This window comes from Rhododendron vialii, chromosome 6a (assembly GCF_030253575.1).
Source record: "Rhododendron vialii isolate Sample 1 chromosome 6a, ASM3025357v1".
NCBI lineage: Eukaryota > Viridiplantae > Streptophyta > Magnoliopsida > Ericales > Ericaceae > Rhododendron > Rhododendron vialii.
In genome coordinates, this window is record NC_080562.1 from 21,558,502 (window position 1) to 21,585,663 (window position 27,162).

At 38.7% G+C, this 27,162-nt stretch overlaps 2 protein-coding genes and 1 pseudogene across 4 annotated transcripts; 2 read left to right on the forward strand and 1 right to left on the reverse strand.

Moving 5' to 3' along the window:
• The window catches only part of LOC131330157 (alpha-L-arabinofuranosidase 1-like), an 85,333-nt pseudogene extending 66,886 nt beyond the window's left edge, over positions 1-18,447 (forward strand).
• On the reverse strand, positions 5,651-9,819 carry LOC131328481 (uncharacterized). The gene is made up of 8 exons (XM_058361423.1): positions 9,688-9,819; positions 9,415-9,606; positions 9,178-9,269; positions 9,088-9,091; positions 8,605-8,960; positions 6,799-8,521; positions 5,893-5,992; positions 5,651-5,775 (listed from the first exon to the last, which is right to left on the reverse strand). Exons 1-8 carry the CDS (start codon positions 9,817-9,819, stop codon positions 5,651-5,653), a joined length of 2,724 nt encoding a protein of 907 aa, XP_058217406.1.
• A 1,192-nt stretch (positions 18,448-19,639) lies between the features above and the next one.
• LOC131329546 (subtilisin-like protease SBT3.17) lies at positions 19,640-25,780 on the forward strand. 3 transcript variants are annotated; one of them, XM_058362723.1, is made up of 3 exons: positions 19,640-20,088; positions 20,326-20,423; positions 25,558-25,780. In XM_058362723.1, the coding sequence occupies exons 1-3, from the start codon at positions 19,850-19,852 to the stop codon at positions 25,632-25,634; spliced, it is 414 nt and encodes a 137-aa protein (XP_058218706.1). In that variant the 5' UTR covers positions 19,640-19,849; the 3' UTR covers positions 25,635-25,780. The 3 variants fall into 3 exon arrangements, with proteins under 3 accessions (XP_058218706.1, XP_058218704.1, XP_058218705.1); XM_058362721.1 differs by having other exon boundaries at positions 19,716-20,088; positions 25,476-25,656; XM_058362722.1 differs by lacking the exon at positions 25,558-25,780 and adding an exon at positions 20,538-21,617 and having other exon boundaries at positions 19,716-20,088.
• The last annotated feature ends 1,382 nt before the right edge of the window (positions 25,781-27,162 follow it).

A 27,162-nucleotide genomic window follows, 5' to 3' on the forward strand; every position in this document is an offset into this window, starting at 1 on the left:
TCTCCGATAAAATTATATACTTGCCTATCGGTCCATACGATCCGATATTGCCCAATATATAATTGTATCATCGATATGATTAGAAAAAGTCAACATTGGAGCATTGTATCCCTCTCCCACGAAATCATGAACAATGGTTCTGTCCAGTTTCATCTCTAAAGGTATTGAATAATTTCTCCACCCACAAGGCTCAGCCACCTCAAATCCAATTTCAATTGTCATCCAAATTCGTTGCCATTTATTTGTTCTACCTTTTTTTTTAAATAAATAACAACTAGATGAACCAGTTGGATGAGGACAGCAAATTACAAGCCAACAAAAATCAATCAAAAAAAAACCAAAAACAGAAATAAAGGACATTTGGAACTGAAGTTATCACTTTTTGACTAACATTATGACATTAATTTATATATAGTTTGGCAATGAAAGTACCAAATGTACTGTGGAGTTCAGAACCTCAACTACCATTCTCTGAGAAAGTTAGAGCAAGTATCAATTACTAAAAGAGTATATTTTATTTTCAACAAGACTACAATTTCGAATCATAGAGAGCATTTATTTCTTTATAGAAGTCTGGAGTATGGAATAGTATGTGTGACCCACCCCATATTCCACCATGCCTTTTTGAAAGGGGCCCACCTAAGAAGCCTAGCGAATCTTGTCAGAAATCTACCACCAATATATCTTCACATACTGTATGGAGTTCAGCACCTCAATTACCATGGTCCGACGTTTGACTACCGTATGACCTCAACCAACTTATTCGGAAATTTCATAAGACCGAACTTACTAATCTAAGACAATTACATCAAATATCTGTGTACACCATATAATTAATGGAGTTTAATGCAGTAACAAGACATTTGTTGCATACAAAATTGATTTCATCTGCCTTAAAATGGCCCAAATAATTTACAACCTTAATATGGATATAATCTTGATCACATAGATCCGTCAATCAAACCTGCGTAAATACAACATCCATTAAGTGGGTCCCCTCCCTAAAAAAACGTAACACCACAGAAGTCCTTGCTGTTTGACCTGCTTGAAATGCCAACATGGGCAGCCATCTGTGGGGATTGTTTGTTTCTGCGTCATGCCAAATCAATATAATAATGTAGATAGCCACTTTAGGTCACCCCGGTTTGCAAGCATAACACCACAGAAGTGAATATGCTTGACAGTGCCAGAAGGGCCGCCATGACCAGTCTACATCAAGATGCTGCGGATCGTGACAACAAGTCAATATAATAATGTAAATAGCCACTTTAGTGGTTTTTTACCAACACCGCCCATAACATACCCACATAGATAGGTTCACACATGCAATGCACCTATCATCAATTTGATGGAAAAAGCAACTGCCTGGAAAAGCTCGTGAGATATTGTCAATGAAAACAAATGGATTTGTTGGTTTTTGAACATATATCGAACTCAGCGTTCGAATTTGTGAGATATGCTCCAAATGGGTGTCAGAATGATCTAATAAGGTAGATAGCCACTTTAGTTTTTATTTACCAACACCGCCCATACCCATGAAGAATAACCCAACAACAAATGTATATAACCATAGAGTATGAAGGAAGGGCATTTTAGAAGTTTGGATTGTATTGTTTGTTTATGGGTTTTTGAACGAAAATGGACTGCATCTTGTTCATGCGCAGGAAGTAGAATTTTGTTAGGACAAACAAGTTGGGAAACTTAAGTTTGGATTGTAGTCAAAGCTGAGGTATGAAGAAAGTTGGGATGAGAATTAAGGGGAGCCAGCAACCAATCTATGAGGCAAAAAGAAGACGAAGTCAGTATGTTGAGTTTTGATTGTAGTTAATCATTGTGAGTTTATGACTATGTGAACCTAAGGTATATAGAAAGTTGAGATGGGAATTGAGGGGAGCCAACAAACATTGTATGAGGCAGAAAGAAGATGAAGATGCAAATTAGTTCCCTATCTCATATTTATTTATACACATCATTTAGTATGATAAATTAAACAGTGATAGTACTACGATTGCTATAGAGTTCAGCAGCTCAACTACCATTCTCCGAGGTAATAGGAGCAAGTAAATATTTCCCAAAGAGTACATTGTTTTTTCACAAAGAATACAATTTATAATCAGAACGAGCACTTTGTAATTTACATAACTGTTGGGTATGGAATATTAAGTGTGAGGCATTCCCTATTCCAGCTGCCCTATGAAAGGGGGCCCACCATGGGGGCCCTGTGAATCTTGTCATTAATGGACCCTACCAATAATTCTTGACTAACATTATGACATTATTTGGACATAGTTCCACAGTGAAAGTACTACCAGTACTATGGATTTCAGCAGCTCAACTACCATTCTCCGAGGTAACAGCAGCAAGTAAATATTTCCCAAAGAGTACATTGTGTTTTCACAAAGAATACAATTTAGAATCATAAGGAGCACTTTTTCATTTACATAACTGTTGCGTATGGAATATTAAGTGTGAGCCATTCCCTATTCCAGCTGTCCTAGGAAAGGGGGCCCACCACGGGGGGCCAGTGAATCTTGTCATTAATGCACCCTACCAATAAATATTGACTAACATTATGACATTATTTGGACACTAGCGAATGGCCCGTGCATACGGCACTACCCATGTGGTTGGAATTACCTTTTGAATATTCGTAGTAGCTCAATCACTAAATCGATTCACGAAATAAATTACTTGAGAGAGATAATTTGATCATCTCATACCTAGAACTAAGTGAACTTCTCCACTAATTCATAGACCCCCCTTGCATGTGTATCAAAAACAACTGTGCAAAGCTCATGAGATGTGGAACATAGTTGTGGAGGAAGTGAGATGTGGAAGTGAGATGGATTGTGGAGGAACTTCATGTTCTCTGATGGCATTGTTGTAATAAATGTGGGGATGTGGGCACTTTAATTAAATGAGAAGAATGCCTCTCCACCATTAAATCAAATCAATCTCAACCCTTGGATCAACATTGTCTTGTGTGGAGGCCCATACTCTTGTGTTTTATTAGGTACATAGTTCCATAGTGAAAATACTATCATTACTATGGATTTCAGTAGCTCAACTACCATTCTCCGAGGTAACAGGAGCAAGTAAATATTTCCCAAAGAGTACATTGGTTTTTCACAAAGAATACAATTTAGAATCATAAGGAGCCCTTTTTCATTTACATAACTGTTGAGTATGGAATATTAAGTGTGAAGCATTCCCTATTCCAGCTGCCCTATGAAAGGGGGCCCACCACGGGGGGCCGGTGAATCTTGTCATTAATGGACCTTACCAATAAATCTTGACTAACATTATGACATTATTTGGACATAGTTCCACAGTGAAAGTACTACTATTACTATGGAGTTCAGCAGCTCAACTATCATTCTTCGAGGTAACAAAAGTCCCTATGCTAATTCAAATGAAAGAAATTTAGTACCCACTACAAAAGTCATAATGCTAATTCCACCATTATTCTCCTCCATTCCACCGGAGTTGAAGATGTACCTAATACACCATCCTTATAAGTTTCCATAAAGTTGTTGCATAAATCGAAGAACAATACTACTCCAATTTATAATTACAACAATGGAATGAAATACAATTACTCCTATTCGTCATCGGAGTAATCAGATACTTCAGGGTCGGATGCATACTGTGGATCCCTCTTAATTCCTGTAATAGACTCTCTAGGGTCGAAGCCGTCCCTTTCAGCTTCCCTTACTTTCTTGACTATTAAGCCTTGACGAATTAGTCGCCTGCACATGGCATTAATCTCAAGCTGCAGCCTTTCGCACACGTCGTTATGGAGACGGTTTGGCCTTCTTCCGTCCATCATATGCGCTGACCGTGCTTTAGGCACCTTAAGTAGGTACTTATGACATTTTGCTTCCAACTTGTTCCTATGTACAAACATATTAGACCACTTAAGTAAATCACCGGCTTCACCCTCAAATGAAGATTGGTTCCAATCTAGTTTGAAATAAGCATCTTCAGTTGCATCGTATTGCACCAAAGGTTCGAAAAATGTTCGTTTGCCACGCCTGTCGTATGTAGCAAGCGTATAGTCCAATCTTGGCATGAGACGTTGATCTTCACGTGGATTTACCATTGGCGGTGGTGGTTCATTGGCTATCCTTGGCCACTTATGAAATGAATTACGCGACATGACCCCGAAGTACCCACGCATAAGGTGTATGGAAAAAGCATCACGAGTCCTTGCTTTGTTGTCGGCCAACCAAGCATCCATAACAGAAAGCCGTGATTGTCGACGATCGTTCCCTTCATCCATCTCACTTGCTTGTCGGAAACGACGAAAACAGGAGTTGTTCGATAGATCAACACGTGGGGGGTTTACTGGTGGCGGCACTTGGATTGGTAATCCACCATATTCGTCTATCGATCGTTCCACAATTTCCCCGTTTGTTGTGAGAACTTTCATAGTTCTTTTTTGAAGTAAACGATGCAGTTCATCATCTTGTGCCGACCAAAGGAAGGACGGATGTTCGGATGTTGAACAGGGGGGGGGGGTGCCCGTGCCCGTGTACCAGAACCAGAACCAGAACTCTCGCCCTTTTGTAGTCTTCTTCCAAAAGGCCAATTTGGATCCATATCGTAATTGTGAGGAATGATTCATCAATGGCCCAGCAAGTGTGTATATAGACAGGTAACTTAGTTGATTTGACCTTTCACTAGCCTCCTTGTCGTGTATATGGGCCAACTTATTTTCATAGTAAGAGCAAGTAAATATTACTAAAAGAGTATAATTTTTTTCACAAAGACTACAACTTTGAATCACAAAGACCAATTTTTTTTTTACATAACCGTGGAGTATGAAATATTCATTGTGAGGCATTACATAACTGTGGAGTATGAAATATTAATTGTCGTAGGTGAGTTCACTTATGTTATTATATAAATGTGGACTATGGAATATTACGTGTGAGCTATCCCTTATTCTATCTGCCATTTTCAAAGGGGCCCAGCGAAGAAGTCCAGTGAATCTTGTCAAAAATGTACCCTACCAATAAATTCCATAAAATATTGGTTTGTACGTTAGGTAGATATGTTGAGAGTAGTGATATTTGAGAGAGTATGTTGGTAATGTTATTTATGAGCGTTTATGTATTTATTTTTGTTTTTTTGTGAAGGCACATTGAAAGAAATTTGAACAAAATCATGGACAAGTCAGACCCAAAATGGAAGGGCAAAGGCATTGCAGAATGTAGTTCGGGATCAGAAAGGGTACGTCATCGAAAGATTCCCTGACCAGCTGGTGTTGTTCAAGAAGCATTACATCACAGAAGGGAAGGGGATGGTGTGTTCGTAATGACTACACAAGAAGTAGTTCATAGAGCCCTTACGGTAGAGAGTGAGGACACTGATTTCATAGACAACCCAGCGTTAATAAATATTGTAAAGGAAGGATACCTTCAGTTGAGTTCAAATACAAAATATTTTATTCTAGAAAAAGAAGGCCCCAATCAAACAATTCAAACCCATTTATTTCTTTAATCCGTAGCCATATCAGTTTACATTTGGTTTTTTTTCCTGTATGAAGAGGACAATAATGAAGAGGTGCTAAGAACCAAGCCACCCTCCAAACCTTCTTGAAACATATCAAACATTGTGCAAGCACATAAGATTGAAAGCTTTGGTGTTACTCAAAATACAAAGAACCATTGATATGGCCTGTCACCACTAGAATTGAATTGAAGGCTTTGATGTTACTTAAAAATCCACTACAAAACCACCAATACGTAGGACAACCAAGTTGGCTATTAACTACCATGATTTCAACATATGACCATTACACTGTAAGTCTCAGCAATACTTGTAAGAGAGATAAGGGCTAATTACCGTACATGCCAAAAAACAATAAAAAAGTTCAATTAGTGGTACAAGCAATGAAGTGGAAACAATTAGCAAATGGCATCCCAACCATGTGGTCGCGGCCTGCTTCACCAATAGTTGAATACCTACTCCAACCAACCTTTGCTGCCTACAAAATCAAGAAAAAAATTATGATTAGAAGATGTTAACAACCCTACAATTATGCAAGAATTCCAGAATGTGCAATTCCATAAATTTGAACATCAATTCCATAAATTTGAACATTACATCTGACGTCACATAAGAGTAAGTATGGCACAAACTGTACATATTTTTTCAGGTCGATGAATGTAGTTTCGAAATCAGAAATCAGTTAACGATTTCATCGAGCATAAATTTATGGCCATTTCCCCAACATGTGTTGGTGCAGTCAACACAGTTCTTAAATTGAGTAATGCTACGTTCAGAATTTATATAGAATAAAATTCCCCAAAATCAAACAAACATGGGTATTTCAATTCTGCAGAAATTGAAATATCTTTTCTCACTTCAACTACATACCAATACCGAAATTGTACTTCAAATCAATTATCCAAAGCATGTATTGAGCAAGTGTATGTGTGACATGTGGTAACATATGCTCCAACTCCTATTAACAAATAAAACAAGTCAATAACCCACATGGTTAGCCTAAAATGCAACATAGCAGTAACTCCAAGCACAATTAAAGGCCAGGGGTATTACAAGTTACTAAGGATAAGGCAAAAGAGTTTGACTTTTGTGTGAGTGTACCTATCATCCTGGTATTGCGGATTGGCATGTGCTACGGTTGTGCCCTAGTTCGTGACAACGACTGCAAAAAACTGTGCCCTTATCTTGTGTCTGTGACTCAATCCTTCTTTTCTTCGGTCGGCCGGCCGGCCTTTTCACAATGGGGGGACATAAAAAAAGATCAGTACAAGAGGCACTCATAACATTATTATCGTTCAGGTCATTGACTGCCAAAAATGATTCAGCACTAGGCATGTCATGCAACGGCACTGGGGACATGGTATTCTCATATATCGCCATTTGCATCTCCCTTTTTAGAAAAGGATCCATCATATCGTAAATAGAAAAACCAGAGCTCTGAATAGCACGATCAGCATGTGCGCAAGGAATTCCAGACATCTGCCAAGCAAGACAACTGCAACTACGTGGGATCAGCTTGACTGCATAAAGTCGCCTAGTGTCATTAGCGACAATGAACTCAGTCGGCGAGGAGTTACGATGCGTAAATTTTCGAGCATATTCTTGAGACTTCTTAATGTCATCCTCAATTTGTTTCCCAATCGGCAATTTCCATTTCCTAACCTCGATATGCTTACGGAGCAACAACTCAGTGGTCTTGGACACGTGTCCTGTCATAAATTGGATGATGTCCAATTCCCTTAATGGCAATATCCAAGAATTGAAACATTCAGCCAGATTTGTGTACATCTTGTCCCATCTCTTGTAAGGGAAAAAAGTATTCGACCAGTGCTTTGGATTGTTATCTTCCACCCATTTTGAAAGATCAGGACAAATCCCATACAACTTGCCCAAATGATACTTGAATGAGTCTTCGGTCCTTGCATACGCAAGATCATTAACCACCTTTAGAGCCGTGTTCCGTCTTTCAGCTTTCAACCCCTTTGAGCTAGCAAACTTGCTGAAGTTTTCCTTTAGGTGACGGAGACACCATGAATTACAATCCCCGCCAAAAACCTTAATTATACTACTCAACAAAGAAGTGTTCCGATCGGTGACCAACACAACTTGACGTCCTCCAATAACTTCCTTAAGATTAATCAAGAACCATAACCAGTCTTCATCATTCTCACTAGACACAATGGCATATGCTAGGGGGTACAACCCATCGTCCGCATCATGTGCACTAGCCGATAGAACGTGGCCCCGATAGTATCCAGTCAAGAAACATGCGTCCAATTTCAACACAGGCCTTAAATAACCTTTTTTGAATGCAGCAATAGAGCAACCATAAGAAACAAATAGTTGCTTAAACTTGCCTTCATTTGTCGACGTCCATATTGCTCTCGTGTTTGGTATGGCTTCAACAAGCCGTCGACACATCCATGGGACTAGGTGGAAAGTCATCGAAGGAGGTCCTGTGATGGCTTCTTTTGCCTTTTCTTTCGCCCTCCATCCTTGACTGTAATTCAGACAACATTGGAAGGTATGCTCGAAGTCCCTGCAAATATCCCTCGGCAAATATCCAGGCTTGTCCACAATTCGGTTCTTGAAAAGCAAGCCCACTTGTTTACTGCGAAAGGTCAACTTATAATTACTAGCATCTTCTGCATTATGTAGGTGTTCATTCCTAAACATTATGACACGAACCAAATCAGTGGAACCCTCACATTTTGTCGTAAGCTTCCAAGGACACCCCACTACTTTACATACCAATCGGTAGTACGTTCTACTATTATCCAAGTAATTGAAGCTAAACTTGTTCGATGCAGCAAATAGTAGCATTGATTGCTTGAATAGGTCAGGGCTATCAAATAGTTGACCCTTCCCGGTTAATATCTCATTTGCATTTTCCGGCAAGTACGGTACCAACCCCATCTCTTGGCTAGAACTATTGGTTACCTGACTGGGAGAAGGTACTGCCACTGTTCCTCCAGGCGAGCTAATGTTGTCAGTGACCATCAATTCCCTAACAAAATATATGACATTGGTTATTCAAATGCAAACAAATAAATTGTAAGTGCTAAATTAAGATGAAACAACTCATCTAACCTTGTAGAATTGTAAAAGGTCGGGATATTGTCATTATTTTGTCCAATATCTTCTACGAACAAGTCGACATCATCTTCGTTCAGGTGGAACAACATTGCAACACCGTTGTCATCATTCAATGTGACATACTTCGTCTTGTCCCTTTTTGTGTTATAGAAGTACAATTTACCTTCCAAATTCATGTTAAGGGCACCACAAACCTTCTCACGTAACTCATTTATTTTACTTCCTTCCTCAAGTAAAACAGCTACACACGTCCCACCGTTGTACAAGAAGGTGCCATTGCCATTTAACTTTCGTTCTCCACCCCAGTAGCAAAAACCTGTCAATGTTTTCTTTTCCGCATTCTCCATAACCTAAAAAGAAAATGTACCTAATGTATTTAATTCATGACCCAACTTATGTACACCACAACACAACATAGTTATTACATTTAGTGTCAAACCACACAGATACAGATACGACAATATTAGATTAACATACACAACTATTAACCGTGTTAACAATACACATACACAAAATATTACCAAGTTCGTAATTTACATCCAACAAATTACCAAGTTTGTAATTTACATCTTAACATTATGGCATTTCAACCCATGTAAGTCAACGAGGCAACGCAATTCCCTCATCCCTAACCCCGTAATTAAAAAAAATGCTTCCGCCTACAAGAACCAGCAATGCAACCAGCAATTTCATCCAAATATTTCTTTCCATTGTCCTAGCCTCCTTAATTTTCTTTCTTTCAATTCTCTTCATCTCCTTAATCCTCCACTCATAAACTTAAGTCATGTTATCAAACTCTTTTGCCTTATCCTCATACTCTTGAGCCTTCTTCTCGTACTCCTTGGCTTTGTCCTCAAAGAAGTTGGCTTTCTCTCGCATATACTTAATCTGGTCATACAACTTGCCTATCGTTTCCTTTTGTTCAAGAATAACAGCCTTGCCATGCTTGCATATGGGATCATCAACCCATTTGAAGAAACTGCAACAGTTTGGATCCTACAAAATATACCATCAAATGACACTAAACCCTCTTTCTCCTCAAAGAATGAACTAAACAATAAGTGAACATAAACTTACCGGATATTTAGGACACCCAAGAAACCTCATACCAGGATTCAAATCAGTTCCAGAAGGCTTCAAAACAACTTCATCACCACAATGGCACTTTCTTGTCAAACTACAACCTGAACTAACTGAACTCGAGGACATATCCTTCAACAATGATCGAATACCATCAACCACAATTGTTATTTTAAAACTTCCCTAATCTAAGTCCATTTCCACAATAGTTTTTTGTTTTCCACCTTCCTATCGTCAATGTACAGTTGTCTAGGGAGAAAGTTTTTTAAGGAACACCAGTCTGGTGCATAGAGCGTAACAAAAGTTCTTATAAGGAGTCACATTAGGTAACTTAATAGAGCAACTATTATATTTTTAGCAAAAAAACATGTTACATGACTTGAACAAGAACCACATTTCATACATATCAACACACCTTTGTAAAGGGACAACCATTGAAATGAGTTAAAATATAAGTCACTGCCCTGGAGCATCCATTATTACATACAGAGCAACAATTTTTCTTACAGGGAGTAACATTAGGCAACTTAAAGAGCAAGTATTATATTTTCAGCAAAAAAACATGTTAAATGACTTGAACAAGAACCACATTTCATATAGAGCCACACATCTTTGAAAATGGACAACACACATTGTATATTTCTGCTGTACAAACTACAATTTCCACGAAGGGGGATGGAGGTAGGAAGGGAAAGTAACCTTATGCCAGATTAAGGTGATAGCCCAGAATCATCTCATGGCTACACTTAACAATAATTCCATCTCACCCTAAGAAATAGATAAACATATATTAAAGGACTAACTCATAGTAATCTATATTTCCTTCTTTCTCTCATCCATGGGTGTTTATATTATTAACTTCTCTTTTTAGACAGAGGCGTTGGTTATATTTTAATAGAGATCAAACTTCATAAGAAAAAGGCAAAAACTAGAGTTTCTTAGTAGGGGGTAGGACACAGAAACTGTAACGACCCTGAATTTTGGTCTATAAAAATTTTGTTAAAAATTTGAATTTTATTTAACTTACTTATTTTCTTTTGGGTGGCTATATGTTTTCTTGTAAATTTCGTTGTAGTTAGATTTTGGTCTCGACTAAAGAACCCTACGTGACCAATTTAGTTAATTTCCAATCGACTGCTTGGAGGAACCAAGCAACCGACTTACTTAGTTACTAGATGAACCTTTTGGACTTTTTTGAACCTTTTGCCTTTGCCCATTGATCCATAATGGTTAGGGTAATTTTTGTCCATTGGATAATAAACATTTTTATTTTAAAAGTACATGTAGTCTTTCAAAATCTTATTTTAAAATAAAAGGTACTTGTACTCTTTTGTCCAATGGTTATTAACCGCAAGGGAAACTATTATCCATTGGGTAATAACCGTTAGAGAAGTTAGTGACCATTGGATAATAGAGACTTTTGACCAAATAAAGTCCCGATGTGACAAGGGAACCTTCCAATAAAGTTGATTTGACTTGTACTTTATTATTATTTAAATGGGGAGAATCCTAGCCTTTTTATTTAATTGGGGTACTTGGTACCACACCTATATTTAATATAGGGCTTTTGTCACATGCTTAAAAGTACTCCTTGATTATTTTACTATAAAAGTTCCCTAATTATTATTGTCCATTGGATAATAAAAGTTAGGGTATTTTATTATCCATTGGGTAAAAAGAGTTATTCTTTCACCAAGTACATGGGCTTATTAAACTAGTCATTTTTCCTTATTGCCCATGTGATGAAGTACCCATATTTTTATTAAAGTACTTATTAGCCTTAGTAGCCTTTAAAGCCTAAGATTTTCCAAAGTACTCCTTTATTATTTTGTATTGGGGTTTTGTACCCAATTGGATTTCTTTATTGGGTATTTGATTTTAGAAATCTTGTACTTGTACCTTACTTATTCTTGCATTTATATATATATATATATGTGTGTGTGTGTGTGTGTGTGTGTGTGTGTGTGTAAGTGTACTAGGGAGAGGGAGAGAGAAATTGCCGAGAGAAAGAGAGGAGAGAGAGAGAGAGAGAGAGAGAGAGAGAGAGAGAGAGGAGGAAGGAGAAAGGAAGATGGGTTGTACCTTGACTTGACTTTCCTACATCTTTCAAGCCCATGGGAGAATCTTTCCCCTAACCAAACTTAACTCCCCATTTGTACTTCCATATTTGTTTTATAACCAAATCTTGTACCATTGTCCCCTTTCTTCCAACAAATCTCCCAAAGATCAAATCCAAGGACTAAACCTAGCCTTGCAAGCTACCTTATTAGGCCTTAGTCTATTTAAAGCCTAATGACAACCTATGATGGACCTTTATGATACAATCTTAGCCTTTATTAGCCTTAGACCTTGACTACAAGCTAAACCTAGATTATAATTACCTAGATTCACCTAAAAAGCCTAAGATCTTAGTTGATTACATAGCCTTACACCTAAGATTTGGATTGGACAAGGCATGGCTTGACATGTGAGGTGATTTGATGACTTAATGGAACAAATCCATGGAGGATTTAGAGAGAGAGAGGGCCGGCCATAGAGAGAGGGGAAGAGCCAAGAATTTTGCCTATAAATAGCACCTCATGCTTCTCATTCAACTCATACCTTCACCTAGCAACTTCTCTCTCTAGAAAAAATTATGTTCTTTCTTTGTTCTTTCTTTTGTTCTTCATGTTCTTGAGTAGTTCTTGAGTTCTTCAAGAAACTCAACCTAAGCCGCCACTAAACCGCCACTCGACCACCCCCTCGATCCATAAAGTAGTAGCAGTAATAGTCAAGTAGAAGTTTCGAGAGAAACCTTTCTCTTTCGAAGCTACCGGAAGCATACCGTAGGAAGTTACTCCGCCCGACCACCGACATACTTTCCGTAGCCGACTAACCTTCCGTAGCCGACTACCGCCAAGAAGTAAGGTAGAATACCTCTACTCACTTCCCTAAGTATAAGTAGGATCTCTTTATCTTCCAACCCTAGTATAAAGTAGGTTATCTTTATTTACGTACTTATCGTTTGTTTAGAAATATTGTATTTCGATCTTTAAGATGATTATGAGTATGTATATATAAGTTGCTTGTATTATTTGTGGTATGTGATAAAGCATAAGTGATTTCACTCCAAAGACGTCCGTACATGTGGCGTTGTGCTTTGAATAAAGCATAAGTGATACACTCCAAAGGCGTCCGTATATGTGGCGTTATGCTATAAGTAGTAATTGAGCGTGATGAGTAATATAGAATTGGATGATCTTGTTAGGATGATTCTTGCTTACGTTTGTCCTACCGCGGAGTCTTTGTATGTAAACATGACACCTAGGGTGTGGTTAATTAAAAGAAATGTTTTCCGAGGAAGGAAATATTTTGAAACAACATAATGACCAGTTTTGGGTAGCATTATGTGAGTTGTGTGCGTGTGTGAAAGAAACATTTAAAAAGGTTGAACTGTTTTGAAAACCGCAACGTGGCCGGACTTGGTAGCCCGTTGTGTGTATGAAAACTCGTAATGTGGCCGGACTTGGTAGCCTATTGCGTGGATTGTGAAAACCACAATGTGGTCGGACGTGGTAGCCCATTGTGTGGTGTGTGTTTTGTGTGTGTTCCAATGGGATCCGGGAAAAAACGGAACCATTGTGAGGTTGTGTGCCAATGGGAACCCGGCGCGGCGGAACCATTGTGAGGATACTTGGGAACCTGGCGCGGCGGAACCAAGGTTGGGTGTGTATGCTTGGTTATCCGCGGTACGGAGCCAATGCAAATATTTTTGTGTGCCAATGGGAACCCGGCGCGGCGGAACCATTGTGAGGATACTCGGGAACCCGGCGCGGCGGAACCGAGGTTGGGTGTGTAGCTTGGTTATCCGCGGTACGGAGCCAATGCAAATATTTTTGCGTGCCAATGGGAACCCGGCGCGGCGGAACCATTGTGAGGATACTTGGGAACCCGGCGCGGCGGAACCAAGGTTGGGTGTGTAGCTTGGTTATCCGCGGTACGGAGCCAATGCAAACGATTTTAAAAAGATTGGGTGTGTAGCTTGGTTATCTGCGGTACGGAGCCAATGCAAATGATTTTAAAAGATTGGGTGTGTAAACAAATGATTTTGAAAGATTGTTTTGTAAATGAAACAGTTGACACAGTCTACGATGAGTCACGTAAGAGAAACACGAAACTCTTGGACACCAACGATAGATGATTAATGAATGTGGATGTGTCATTGATTAAATTGTGTATATACTTATCATGTGGAAATTGATGTTGTATTATAGTTTTGTTTGTAAGTTATGGGTTAGCGGGTATGGGATTACTCTGCTGAGCTTTGTAGCTCACGGTGTTGCCTTTTGGTAACCCTGGCATATTATATCGGTGGCGACGCTGGTATAATGTGTCAAACTTTGTAGATGATCAAGGTAAGCAGATCACCGTGGAGGCTTTGGAGCTGAGGAGCTGGCAAGAATGGAGGAGCTGAGGAGCTGGCAAGAATGGAGGAGCTGAGGAGCTGTAGTTAGGAACCCTAGAATCCCCCTCCGTTTATGTAAATATCGAACTATTGTAGGAGTTTTGTTGTAATAAGAGCCAGACTCCATTTGATTTTATGAATAAAATGTCCTTTTAACGTACCCAAAATTCAGGGCGTTACAGATTTTATCAATAAAATTGTCTTCTTAACGTACCCAAAATTCGGAGCGTTACAGAAACCATTTTGGGAGCAAAAAAATTTCATACAATTTTATTTGAAAAATTAAACTAATAGATTTGAAAGAGATGAAAGATAGAGGAACTAACAGCTGCCTGTCCCTCCAGCACAGGACAAAAATGGGGAGTAATACAAACAAAATATGAGACATCCACCTACTCAATACCCAATTCTAGGGTTTCCTTAACCTTTTCTCCAAAAATTATAGGTTTTTATTAACTTTGCATCAATCAACCGAAAAAGAGAATCCATATTTCGCAAAGTTGGACGACATGTCTGCCTCTGAACACAACTTCCAGATTACAGAGACTCATCATTTCATTGGCCAAAAACAATGCCAATGTCCATTGTTTTCCCAAAACCAAACCTAGTAGTACTTATCCTTGTCCACATATTTCCTATACAGAAACAAATAGACAGCACATGCAAAACCATTCTTATCAACTGAACAACTATTGTCCTTTCGAATTAATTCGTTTTGAACTTTAAAAAGTTACAAACTTGGATACATAGGTTTGCAGATAACATAAACAAGCATTGAAACAGTAGTAATGTCATCAATACAACTTGATAGTATCAATCTAAAGTTAGACCAAGGAAGAAAAACAAATAAATAGCATTCAGCGAATGCCCATCAATGAATGGCATCAGTTCTATTTGTACCAAAGCTAGTCAAGAGTTTCCATCACACTAATTCTGCGCAAAATGTTCATTGTCCAACTATAGAGCAAAGGGCACGCATGAGAATTGGAACAAAGAGTTAAACTTAAAACCAGTTCAAAAAATCAAAATAGCCTCAACAGTTACACATACAGTTCATAGATCAGATTTTTTAGAAAGGAAAAGGAAAAAAGCAAGTGCTACAACACACAAACAAAGGACCTGAACACAATAACACCATAACAAAGAGGCCACTATCTCATACATGAAAAAAACCAAATTGCTTGCAAACAGATACACATGGACGAAATGAGAGAAGAGAAAAGAGAGAAAACTGCAAATAAAATTGAAACACCCAAAACATTCCTTACCAGATGCGTACAGCTACGAACTCGCTTGGTCAGGGAGAAGACACTGCTTCTTCTTCGGTGGAATGGAGAAAGGACTATAGCTTACAGAGAGATGAAGTGAGAGAGGAAGAAGAGGTGAGGGAGAACGGTCGTTGCAGCAAACGAGCAGAGGCGGAACCCTCCCTCGTAGGTCTCTCCTCTTCAGCAGCGTACGAGGGAAGGATGGAAAGAGAGAACAGTGGCTGGGGATTCAAAATTGGGGAATTTAGGGTTTCTTTTAGCAAGGGCATATTAGTCATTCTAGGTTGCCCTCTCTATGTATAGGGGATTATTTTTCTCCTTCTCATGTCCAGATGAATTCAGGAAAAAGTGGTCCATGAACTGGGCAATATTTGCCCCTTGTTCCACTGTTGTCGTTATTTCCCCGGTTTAAAAAGGGCAGTAATGCTACATGCACAGCAACTGTGCACAGATTTTGTGCACAGATTATTTGTGGGGCCCACTACGGGTCCCACACAAATAATTCGACCCGTTCATTAAATGTAAAACATTTTTTCAAGGCCCCCCACCAAAAATCAGCTCAATCCGATATCTATAAGTGTTTGATTCAATCATTTAACTTTTCATTCGAATCTCAGGATAATGAAAAGTTAAATGATTGAATCAAACACTTATAGATATCGGATTGAACTGATTTTTGGTGGGGGGCCTTGAAAAAATGTTTTACATTTAATGAACGGCTCGGATTATTTGTGTGGGACCCGTAGTGGGCCCCATAAAAAATCTGTGCACAAAATCTGTGCACAAAATCTGTGCGTGTAGCATTACTGTAAAAAGGGCATCGGTGAGGTAAAAGTCCTTCGCGGGTCTCCTTCCTCTTTCTGGAATATGCTTTCCCGTTCTTCTTCAAAGAGAGAGAGAGAGAGAAGATGCAAACGACGCGAACCAGCAAACCCCACGATCGACGATGAAACGAGGTATCTCTCTCGAACTCGATCTGAATCTCTCTCTTTCTCTTTGGTTGCAACCAAGAGAGGAGGGCAAACGACGAACCACACAAACAAGGTAACTCCCCTCTCTCTCTCTCTCTCCTCTTTTGATCCGTAGATCTGTAATTTTTTTTTCGAGTTAGGGTTTTGTTCGAGAAAATGAGTATTTTACGAACCCTAAACACATGTGGTTCTGGCCTTCCACCACTGGTTAATGGTTATGCATATTCTGCGGAATTGCGATCAAGTAAGCTTGGGTAGGGAATTACTTTTTCATTTTGGGTGGAGATGCTTTGTGTGATATCTCTTAGTTTACACCCTTGTCAACAATTTGTTGATTCACTTGGACGAATTGGTTTTTGCTTGAAGCTTGATTAGTTGTATCTGATTGGAAGCTCAGGCCATGTCCAGCTCATGCTTCAAACAACCACATGTGAGCGATTTTGAAAGCTTAGCTAAGATTATGTGCTTCTATAAAGAAAAAATTATAAAGCTGGCCAACAACCTGCTGTACGTACCTAGCTATTGCCAATTCTCATTGCCCAAAACTCAACAACCTGCTGTTAGTCATCGTGAAAATTTGGCACAATTTGGCTATAACCTTTTTCAAGATTTATACGAACCCATTTTTCTGAAAAGAGGTTTTGCTACGTTAAGTGTGTGGTGTAAGTGCTGGCTTTTCTGTTTTCATTCATTCATTTGTGCCACTTCTCATGACCTGTGTAGGCTGTAGCTGTCATCTAGAGTTATAACGCTTTATTTGTTACGGAAAAATACTGATAATGGAAAAACCCTTTGATTAAAAGAAGTAGGTTTGGGAAAACAATTTAGATATAGATTTTCCCACAAGAACAGAGACAAAACAGTAGTAAATGTTAAGAGAATTGGCCTGTGTAATCGTGAGAGGCATGTCGAAGACGCTGTCCTAAAGTTGTTGTGCCCTCCCTCCATGCAGGTTCTAATGATCACAAATGACTCCAAGATTTAACCCAAGGCTCACAGGAATCTAGCACAATGCACGGATGCACTAGATGGATTCGCCAAGTTTGTATCAGTTGCCCAAAAATAGTTGAATATAGAAGAAAGAAGTAACGTTATATTTGTGTGCTCCCTCCATGCAGGTTCTAATGATCACAAATGACTCCAAGATTTAACCCAAGGCTCACAGGAATCTAGCACAATGCATGGATGCACTAGATGGATTCGCCAAGTTTGTATCAGTTGCCCAAAAATAGTTGAATATAGAAGAAAGAAGTAACGTTATATTTGAGAAGAGAGAGAGAGAGAGAGAGAGAGAGAGAGAGAGAGAGAGTAACGTTGTGTATATTGTGTGTGAAAGGAGTCCAAGTATTTACAGACTCCTGGGTGTCTGTCTATTCACAATAGACACACCTCTTCAATTTAAACCAAATACCTTTTGGTTTAAAAACTCACAACCCTTGGTGTAATAAAAGACACCTATTGGGTTTGAATTGTGTCCAATAAATAAATAAATAAAGTTTTGAAACTTCTAAATAAATGGGAATTTCCAACATAATATACTTTTGCAGGGCCAAGATGGGTAGATTTCAGTCTATGTGCATGCCTCGTAAGGATAAACCCCTTCATTTTAGCTGTTACTTCATCAATCGAGAAATTTGCAGAGACAAGGTTTGTGAACCTTAATGGCAAGACTATTTCAATATTTTATGTCCTTAAAATTTTGGAAGCTCTCTTTTGTTTATTCTATTGATATTATTACCTATTTGTGTTGCAGGATGGGAGAACAATTTGGAGATGAGGATGAGTTGTCAAAGATTACGCTTGGGGATGTTTGTTTTGTTGGTTTTTTGTTCTTTTAATGGGATGTTCACTGTATTTGTAGACCTCTTAATGTAATATTGATACTTGAGCTATGTTTTTTTCTTATGTTTGGGATGTATTGTGGTTGTACTCTGGTTTATTTTTTTTGTATTCGATCTTGGAAGTTAGTGTGTAGGAGTGAGCTTGTTAAGTGAATGGAGTGCTCGGAAAGAGGACAGAAAGTCGTGACTTGAGTAATGGCTCAACGGAATTTCTGATGCTATGTTTTTCTTCATCTGTTAGTGCATTTCATGGGTATGTTTTTCTGCTGCTAGTCGTTGTGACTCTGCTATGTTTTTGCTTGTATTGGAGGCTGTTTTCTGAAACTTTTGAGATTCCTTGGTTTTATTCTGTTTCATTAACATCATGGAGTATTAGTTTTTCCAGCCAACAAAGCCATGTTCTTTCTAAATAACAAGGATTGCTTCGGGAATGTGAATGGTTGAAATTAGGCTGTAGGAAGTTCCATGAAAACTGAATTAATAGAGCATGTTTTACCTAGCAATTTCAAGAACCAGAAAAGTAAAAAAATTATGACTTTACACAAGTATTTTAGGAAATATTCAAGAAAGAGGGCAAAAATTAACTTTTTAAACTTTTCTTTGGATATTTTTCAAAATACTTGTGTAAAAATCAATTTTTTACTTTTTCGATTTCTTTTGTTGAGACAAACCTATGTTATATAAAAGTTTGCCGTAAAACTAATAAATGCAAAAAAAAAAAAAGTAAAAATTAAATAAAGACAAAATCAAAAAATTATAATGTATAAATTAATCACTAGTGTAAACACCCCTTTAGTACTTTCTGAGCTACTCATTCTACCCTCACCAGCTCCCAATCTTTTTACTTAGTCAACCCATTGATCCTTTCTTCTAGCTAAAATGAATTGGATTATTTTTTTATTTGTTCAAAAAATTTAGTTTTGAACATAGTTTTTTTAGTACTTTTTAAATTACTCTCGTTGGGATGAATCAATCATCCACAAAAAATTACGTAAAATAACAAATAAGGAATCTTTTCACATAACTAATGCCAATTTTAATCAACCACCCTTCTATGGACACCAACAGACCTTGCACAGACCGTCAAGTGAGGCCAGTTTCGCTCGAATAATGCAAGCCATTTCAATAATTCTAAAATAATTTTTCGAGTTTTTCCACTAAAAATTAGCTCAATCCGATACGTGTAGATATTTGATCAAAGCTTTCATTTTTTCATTCATATGCGAAAAATGAGCTTAATTTGATACAGGTAAGTATATATAATCCAATTTTGTATTCTTTTATTTAGATATTTGCCACGTATATCAAATTAAATTGATTTTTCACAAAATCTAAGTTGAGGTGTTGAAAGAATATTTGTGGCTGAAAGAGAGCGTTAGACATCGCAGGAGGACTTCTTGACACCACGCCTCAGCATTGGATACATTATTTTGTCCTTAAAGCACAAACAAAAAAACGTCTCTCTTGTTATTAATAAAATAAAATAAAAAAACGTCTGTCTCCCTCGCGATTCTTCGAATCACCGGCATATATCTTCGAGGGCTACGTATATTTATATTCTCACGCCGACGCCGACGCCGACGCCGACGCCGATTAATAAACATAAACAATAATAATAATAATACTGTCGTAATAATGCAGATCAAACCAAGCGCCTTGTACATTTGCTTCTTCTTCTTCTTCTTCTCCTCGTCCTTCATTTATTCCTTTCCTTGTTCTTCTCCTTGGACGATCACCACAGCTATGGCGGACGATTCCCTTCCGCAACCATCCTCAGAATCAGAGGCCTCCGTTCACATCATCTACACCGAGAAGCCTGAGAACGAAGAACCCGAATCCTTCCACCTCCGCACCCTCGCTTCCGTCCTCGGCAGGTTTCTCTCTCCTCCCCCCTTCCCCTCTCTCTCCTCTGTTATGCTTATATACATACGTACATATAGTATATGCACACGGACGGATTAGGAAGGGGTGATTACTTGACTTGACTGTATACTCATTTGACGATAAGGGTTTTTTATTTCCCCCTAAAATCTTAGACTGTCGAAATCGATCCGTAGTTTGATATGTATAAATGTCATGTGTGTGGTGGTTTTGATGTGTTTGTGGATAAGTGAGGACGCAGCGAGGGAGGCGCTGGTGTACAGTTACAAGCACGCTGCAAGTGGGTTCTCTGCCAAACTGACTCCTGAGCAAGTCACGGAGATGTCAAGTAAGGGTTTTTTTTTTGTTTTACCTTTGCTGTTGCTACTGTATTATGCTCTGTTAGAATTTGGTGTTGTGAAAATTTTCGGTAATTATGCGTGAGTTTTTTTTTTTTTGATAGGCAAATTATGCGTGAGTTAAAACGATGCTCGAGAGAAAGCCAAGGTGGAGAAACAAAAATTGTTGAAGAAAACAAATAAGGCTCTCGACCCAAGAGATTGCACTTATTTAAGAAAACTCTTATCTTCTACTTGTTTGAAGGCTTTAAGCAAGATTTCTTTGGCTTATAGGAGAGGTCATTTGCTGCCTTGAGGATTTCAATTCTCTCTAGAAGCTTTTTCTTGGACCGTGTGAATGGGTCTTTGAATACTCTTTGGAATATGTAGAACATCATAGAGTGCGTGCCATACCCCCTTCCACAAAGACCGTGGGAAGTATCTGCGAGTGCAACATTTGGATGCTCTACCACAAAGACTGGTTCTGCTCCAGCAGCCGAAGAAGGAGAAACCACTATCTCCTTAGTAGGAGAAGCCACAACCACACTAGGAGGCGCACTCAATCTACAGCATCTACTTGTCATGGCCTCTTTAAGATTTTTCAATTCGACCACATTGTTTAAGCCACAAGAGGAAAGCACACCAAAGTAACTGGTGGGATAAGAACCTCCTTTACTTTTTCTCCTTTTCACCTCTTCCCACTCACTCTCGTTGGTGTTAAACATGAACCTCAATTCCAGATCCTTCACCTTCCATTCTTTCCTGTAATGTCTAGGGCCAGTTGCTTGAGTGCGGAAGTGACCAAGTGTCTTACATTCATCTCGCTTTTCATATTTCCGAGGCACTGCAACTCTGATCTCATACGGAGACCCATACCCTCAGTTAATCATGGCAGATTTGGGAAATTATCTTGTTGGTTTGAACTTCGATATAAAATCTAGAAGATTAGAGTTTAATCTTGGATTTACTACGTTGTGATTTCCTTTGTCATGTGGGATGAATTTCATTTGCTCAATTGGTTTCGTGATGAGAGACTCATGTAGGTCTTGTTTCTATTCGTGGAGTTATGGTAGGTTCTTTAGATGTTAAGTCATTGTAGTGGCGATGGCAGAAAATTACATCATTAATTTATATGTGCTAAGAGATAAATGGAGAACATCATATGGGAGGTTTCCTCGAGATCATGCTAATATTTGGATTTAATGAAGCGAGACATAATCAAAATCGGATAGGCTCCACCAACAATTAATTAGGTCCGACTAACAATTAATCACTGATTGCTAATTAATATGCGCCGATTAATTGCCGATTAATCTGATTAATTGCTCGAAGGTGGCTGACCGCCCGACTAGTGCCGAGCGACTTTTAGAACATTGATCAAAATTGAGTAGAGTAAATTGTAGGAGTATGGTTTATACACAGCCTCTTACCCTGGAAACAAATAAGGAACTTTGTTTCAGTGTGTGCAGCAAATTATGATTGAGCTTCGAGTGGTCCATGAAAGTGTAGACCATTCTTTGATAATGGTGAATTGGGTTTCACAATCCTCATATCTTTGTATGGGGCATCTGATTTAGGTGGATTTCTTGATTAGTTGGCAAGACCTAATTTGGCTGGCCTTTGGCAATTCATACTTTAGAGATATTCTTGATCGCCGTACATATTTCTCTTCCTATACAATTTCTAGGTCCATAAAGTGGCAAGATTTTGCAACGAAATCATCAATTTTTTGATATTGATATTCCCACTCTCTTCTTCTCTCAATCGATTTGTTTGTGATTTTTTATTTCATTTGGGGCATTCTCTTGATTTGTTTACTAGATGGAAAAATGCCTATGCGACATGAGCATGAGTGGCTCAGGGAATCAATGGTTCCTTTGTGTCGGTCTTTTTGCATCTTGTCATGTGCTTTAGTACATGCTCAAGTATCCCATGAACGAACCAAGGCGTTCAATGAGTAGGCATTTCTATCTTGACCAACGGGTACTTGCAGTAGACTATGAGAGGTTCAAATTTGTTCTTTTTGGTGCACAACTAGAGTAATGTGTAACATAAGCTAGAGCATAAGAATATTAACTATTAGTATGACTGCACCATGCATGGTATAAATTGAATGGCTCAAGTTTGTTTTAGCTATAATATCGCTTCTTCCTATTAGCTCCAAACGGAGGTTCTATCATCTACCATGAGCACAAAGATGACTTTGCTTCCATGTTGCAAATGACCAGCTTTATGAGCGCCACTTCAATTTTAATAGTTCCCTTCTTATAACTCGTGAGGCATGTCTAATGCACTTAAATAACTTCTAGGGGGAATTCGTGTTCAGTGGTACAAGGGGCAAAAATCTCTCAACCCATGAACAGGTTTTTTGGGAATTGCTCAGATATGAAACGGAACAAAAAAATTCCTCATACATGGACAGATAATGTAAAAAGACTAATATAACCCATACACATTTGAAACCCTAAAAATCAATTTCTCCTTGTTTCCCTTCCCCATTATGCAGCCAACAAGCTCGAGGAAAATTGGGGCAAAAATCAGTTGCCCAAATCCACAGAATCCGCCTCCATCATTGCAGCTTCCAAGCCTCCATCGCCACCATCATCCACCGCCCCCGCCGCCGCTCCACAACAACCCCTCTCTCCTTCTGCCTCTCTCTCTCTCCTTCGTCGTCTCCGTCCCGGTCCTGCTCCCGCTCCCCATCCCCGCCGCCTAGCCGATACGGTCTCCGGCCCCGGCAGGACAAGAAGAAGGCCTCCTTGAGTTGCGCCGCGGGCGGGATACAGACGCTGCCGGATCTGAATAATCAGGCGGGTAGGGATGGGTCCGGCAGTGACTCTGATGATGGGCCTCACCCTCCTCTCTCTCCACGCGAAATTGAAAGACTTGACTTCGGTGAACCGGGTTTTTGATAATATAAAAAATTTAGATGTTTATTCGTGGACTACTTTGGTTGTTGTATGCGTGTACCAAGCTTGGGTAAGTTGGGTATGCTTGTGAGGTATTTGAAAAAATGCCCCATGTATGAACCTAAGTTGCCCCGTGTATGAACCTAAGTTGCACCTGATTCAGGACAAGAGAGGTATGAAAGTGCATCAATTTTAGGAGGAAGGGGTATTTTTGACTTCAACACCATGTCTTGGAAATTATTGTTTTCCTTCCCATGACTGGGCAATTCCGAAAAAGTGGTCCATGAGTTGGGAATTTTTGCCCCTCTTACCACTGAAATGCAATTCCCCCCAACTTCTATAGCTTGATAATTGAGTCCTCACTTTTGTTTGCTCTTTGTAATGGTGCTGCTGTAATCTTTTTCCTGCATCCGTTATATTATGTGCTTTCCAAATGAAAATGCACTAGTTAAAAGTTTTGAAGTGACATCCTCTAGTTTGGAGAGACGTTGTTGCGGTTTCAGTCATGACTGATTACGTGACTAGATCAACAAAGAGAATTAATGTTGGTTATAGCCTAGGTTCCTTTCTAACAAATGGAAACAATTGTACAATATTACAATATGCTGATGTTACAATGTATTACATCACATCGTTATATAGTTCTATTCGAATTTTCAAACTAAATATTGAGTGCATAAGTTGCATTCCCAATAATGCCTAATAGTATTGCTGTGACTATTCATCAAGTATGACGTGCTTGGATGTTAAAGAAGTGCCGCGGCAGTGTCTGGTATTGCGAATTGGAAATTTTAATTAAGACTATCTTTTTGGAGTTGAAGGGTGTCCGACATGACACGCCTCGTCCTTAGAAGTGTCTCTGTGCTTCTTGGGTTCCTTCAGACGTTCAAGGCACCAACTGCTAGAGTGTTACATTATTTCAACTTATAGCCTCTGCGGATATACGCTTACAATGATAAACCTCGGGAACTACCTGTCTGTCTTGTGGCTATTTAAGATCTGAATTGATACTATAAAGATGGTATTGATTGATGAATGATATCTGAACTGGTTGGTATTTTGATTCGTTTCAATGATATGAAAAGTAACTAGATCATTACCATAAGCCACAGGAAAACAACATAATCATACTTCACAGTTTTCCAAATGTGTCTCAAATTGTGTGAATGTTTTTGTTTGGTTCAAGGAAAAGATCATTGGCAAATGAGGGTTGTTCCAGAACTGTTTAACATTTTTTTTACCTCTACTGTTTTGGATCATGACTAAAGTAACATTAAAATGCGGACTTCCATTAATAATCCTGTTGTATCCTAAATTGAAGTATTGAACAATTACATTCTGTCAAATTCAAGTTGTGTATCATAACTCATATTGGACACCAAAATAGCACTTGTGGCTTAATATTTCTGAGATGGGATGGCAAGACAGGTACTGTCTTATCTGGAAATAAGGCTGGCATCTAATGATGTCAGTAGCTGCCTGCTGCTGTTTGGATTACTAGAGGAAAGTTTCTCCAAGCTAACTTAAAAATCTTTTCTAGACGATATTAGTTATTACATGGTTCTTCATGACATGCTTAGGCTACCACTTAGGAATACGAGATGTAGACTGGGAAAATTGTCTGTAAATGTCTTCTACTCTGTAAATGCTCATTTCTTTATTAGTATCTCGTTTTAAGTTTATTTTTCACATGTTACCTCACTATTATGGCCTAGTGGCATGCCCACTACTTTCCCGTGCGAGAGGTTGGGAGCTCAAAATCCCTCCCCACATAGTGATTGTTGATGGTCGTACATTATTGATTATTGTTATTCTGCTTGTCCTGCCAGAGAATTACTCATTTGAACAGATTGAACGTGAGAAATTTTCATGTATAGTGTTTCTAGGCATCATGTTATACGGAGTATGTTATGTATACAAGAGTAAAATGTTGCCCAATGAAACAAGTAGATGAGTCTGCGGGAGGTCAAACATACCCAGTTGTATTTAACTACATGATGTAGAAGAACAATTCTAGGGATAGATTTATCTTCTCAAACATGATTTACTTCCAGGTTTTGATGTTTTTATATTTGATTATCATGGAAGATCAGGAGATTTGTGTTCTGACCATTATTTTTATTGTACTGAGATATCGTTGCCCTGAATAACCAGGTGAAATTCTAAATATTAAGGGGAAAGATGAGAAAATTTAAAGGAAAAAGGTACTTACTTTATTATTCAAACCTTTTGGCAGAGCAACCTGGTGTTCTTCGGGTGGTTCCAAGCAGGACTCTTCAGCTGCATTCTGGACCTGGGAGACTGCATGTGTAAAAAAAACATCCGACGAAAGTCCTTGAAAACAGGGCATGGGGATCTTGAAAGCAGTGTGAGCTTTTGTGTATGCGAATCGGATATTTTGTGATCATGGTATCATTTACCGCTACTTAATAAGTTGTTGAAAATCAGATAATCTACAAGATGATGTGTATGGTCCTTTTTTGTTTTCCTTTTAAAGTTTGTTTTGGGGAATTGATTTTCACACTCCCCTTTTAGCCACTCCCACACTTTTTTTTTTTGTCTTTACTATCTTGACCTTTATTCAATATACTTTTTCACACATTCAAGGACAATATTGTAAACTCATGTGGATAAAAACAATAAAAAGAGTGTGAGTGGCTAAAAGAAGAGTGAAAATCATTTTTCTTTGTTTTGCTTGACGAGGGTGTTTGGAGCAACACTGCCTAAACGCATACGAAGGACAGTAACTTTTTTTTTTTTTGAAATCAAGGACAGTAACTTTTCGAACCTACAGCAACGAATGAAACCGTTTGTTCTGGTCAAGTGAGACGGCTCTTCATGTTGTGTGTCTGGTTACTGGTATGCGATGATGTTGGCTTGTTAGGTATATGACCGAGTTGGGGGAGCTGCTGTCCCTTTAAGGGACAGCAGCCTGCTGTCTCGGACAAGGGGGTCGTGCTCCAGTCTCGCTCCAATGATCAAAAACGTTCACTTCGTAGAGCTCGTTGAGTTGAACAAGTATGTCAAAAATCAGCTCGATTGGATATCATTAAGTGCCTAATCGAAACCTTTTTGTCTTGAAAAGAATGGATCCGAAACACTGGATCAAATCTACTAGAACCCATTATTGGCAAGTTATATGTGTTCCGATTAGACACTTAATGATATCCGATCAAATTGATTTTTTGCATACTTGTTCAACTCAACAAGCTTTACGAAGTGAACGCTTTTTATCATCAAAACAAGACCGGAGCGGAGCCTCCTCGGCAGGGACAACAGCTCCCCCAGTCCGGTCTATGACTACTCTTCCTCCTACAATCAATGGTCAAAATTTTAAAAAGTATCAAATTTTGACCATTTTAAAGATAGGCTAAGGACCAAACTTGCGACTTTACTCTTTAGATCGAACTCGCAACTTTACACTTACTACCTGCACATCTTACCATTGTACCACATTATCCTACTTGTAAAATACTTCACATATTTAATATATTCTGCAATTTCGAGGCCCAAAACGGGAGGCTCTACGCGGTTGCCTGATGGGCCTATGCCTAGGGCTAACCCTGCTAGGAACCTAACTGATCCGCCCAAAACCAAACCGTGAATAGCCCTAATACTTATCACAATTAAGGGCTACATTTCAACGTTTTTTTGCCTCTCTCTAACTAGTTCTCCAGGTTGCTGGTTTTAACATTTTTGGCAGGAATTTTTTTAATTATTGAGACTTTATAAATTCACATCACTTTTTGTCCTGTTCACCCCACTTTTTGTCCTTTTGCTAATCATTTGGGTAATAGACAATCAAATGTTGGTTGAAAATATAAATATAATTAAATAAGAT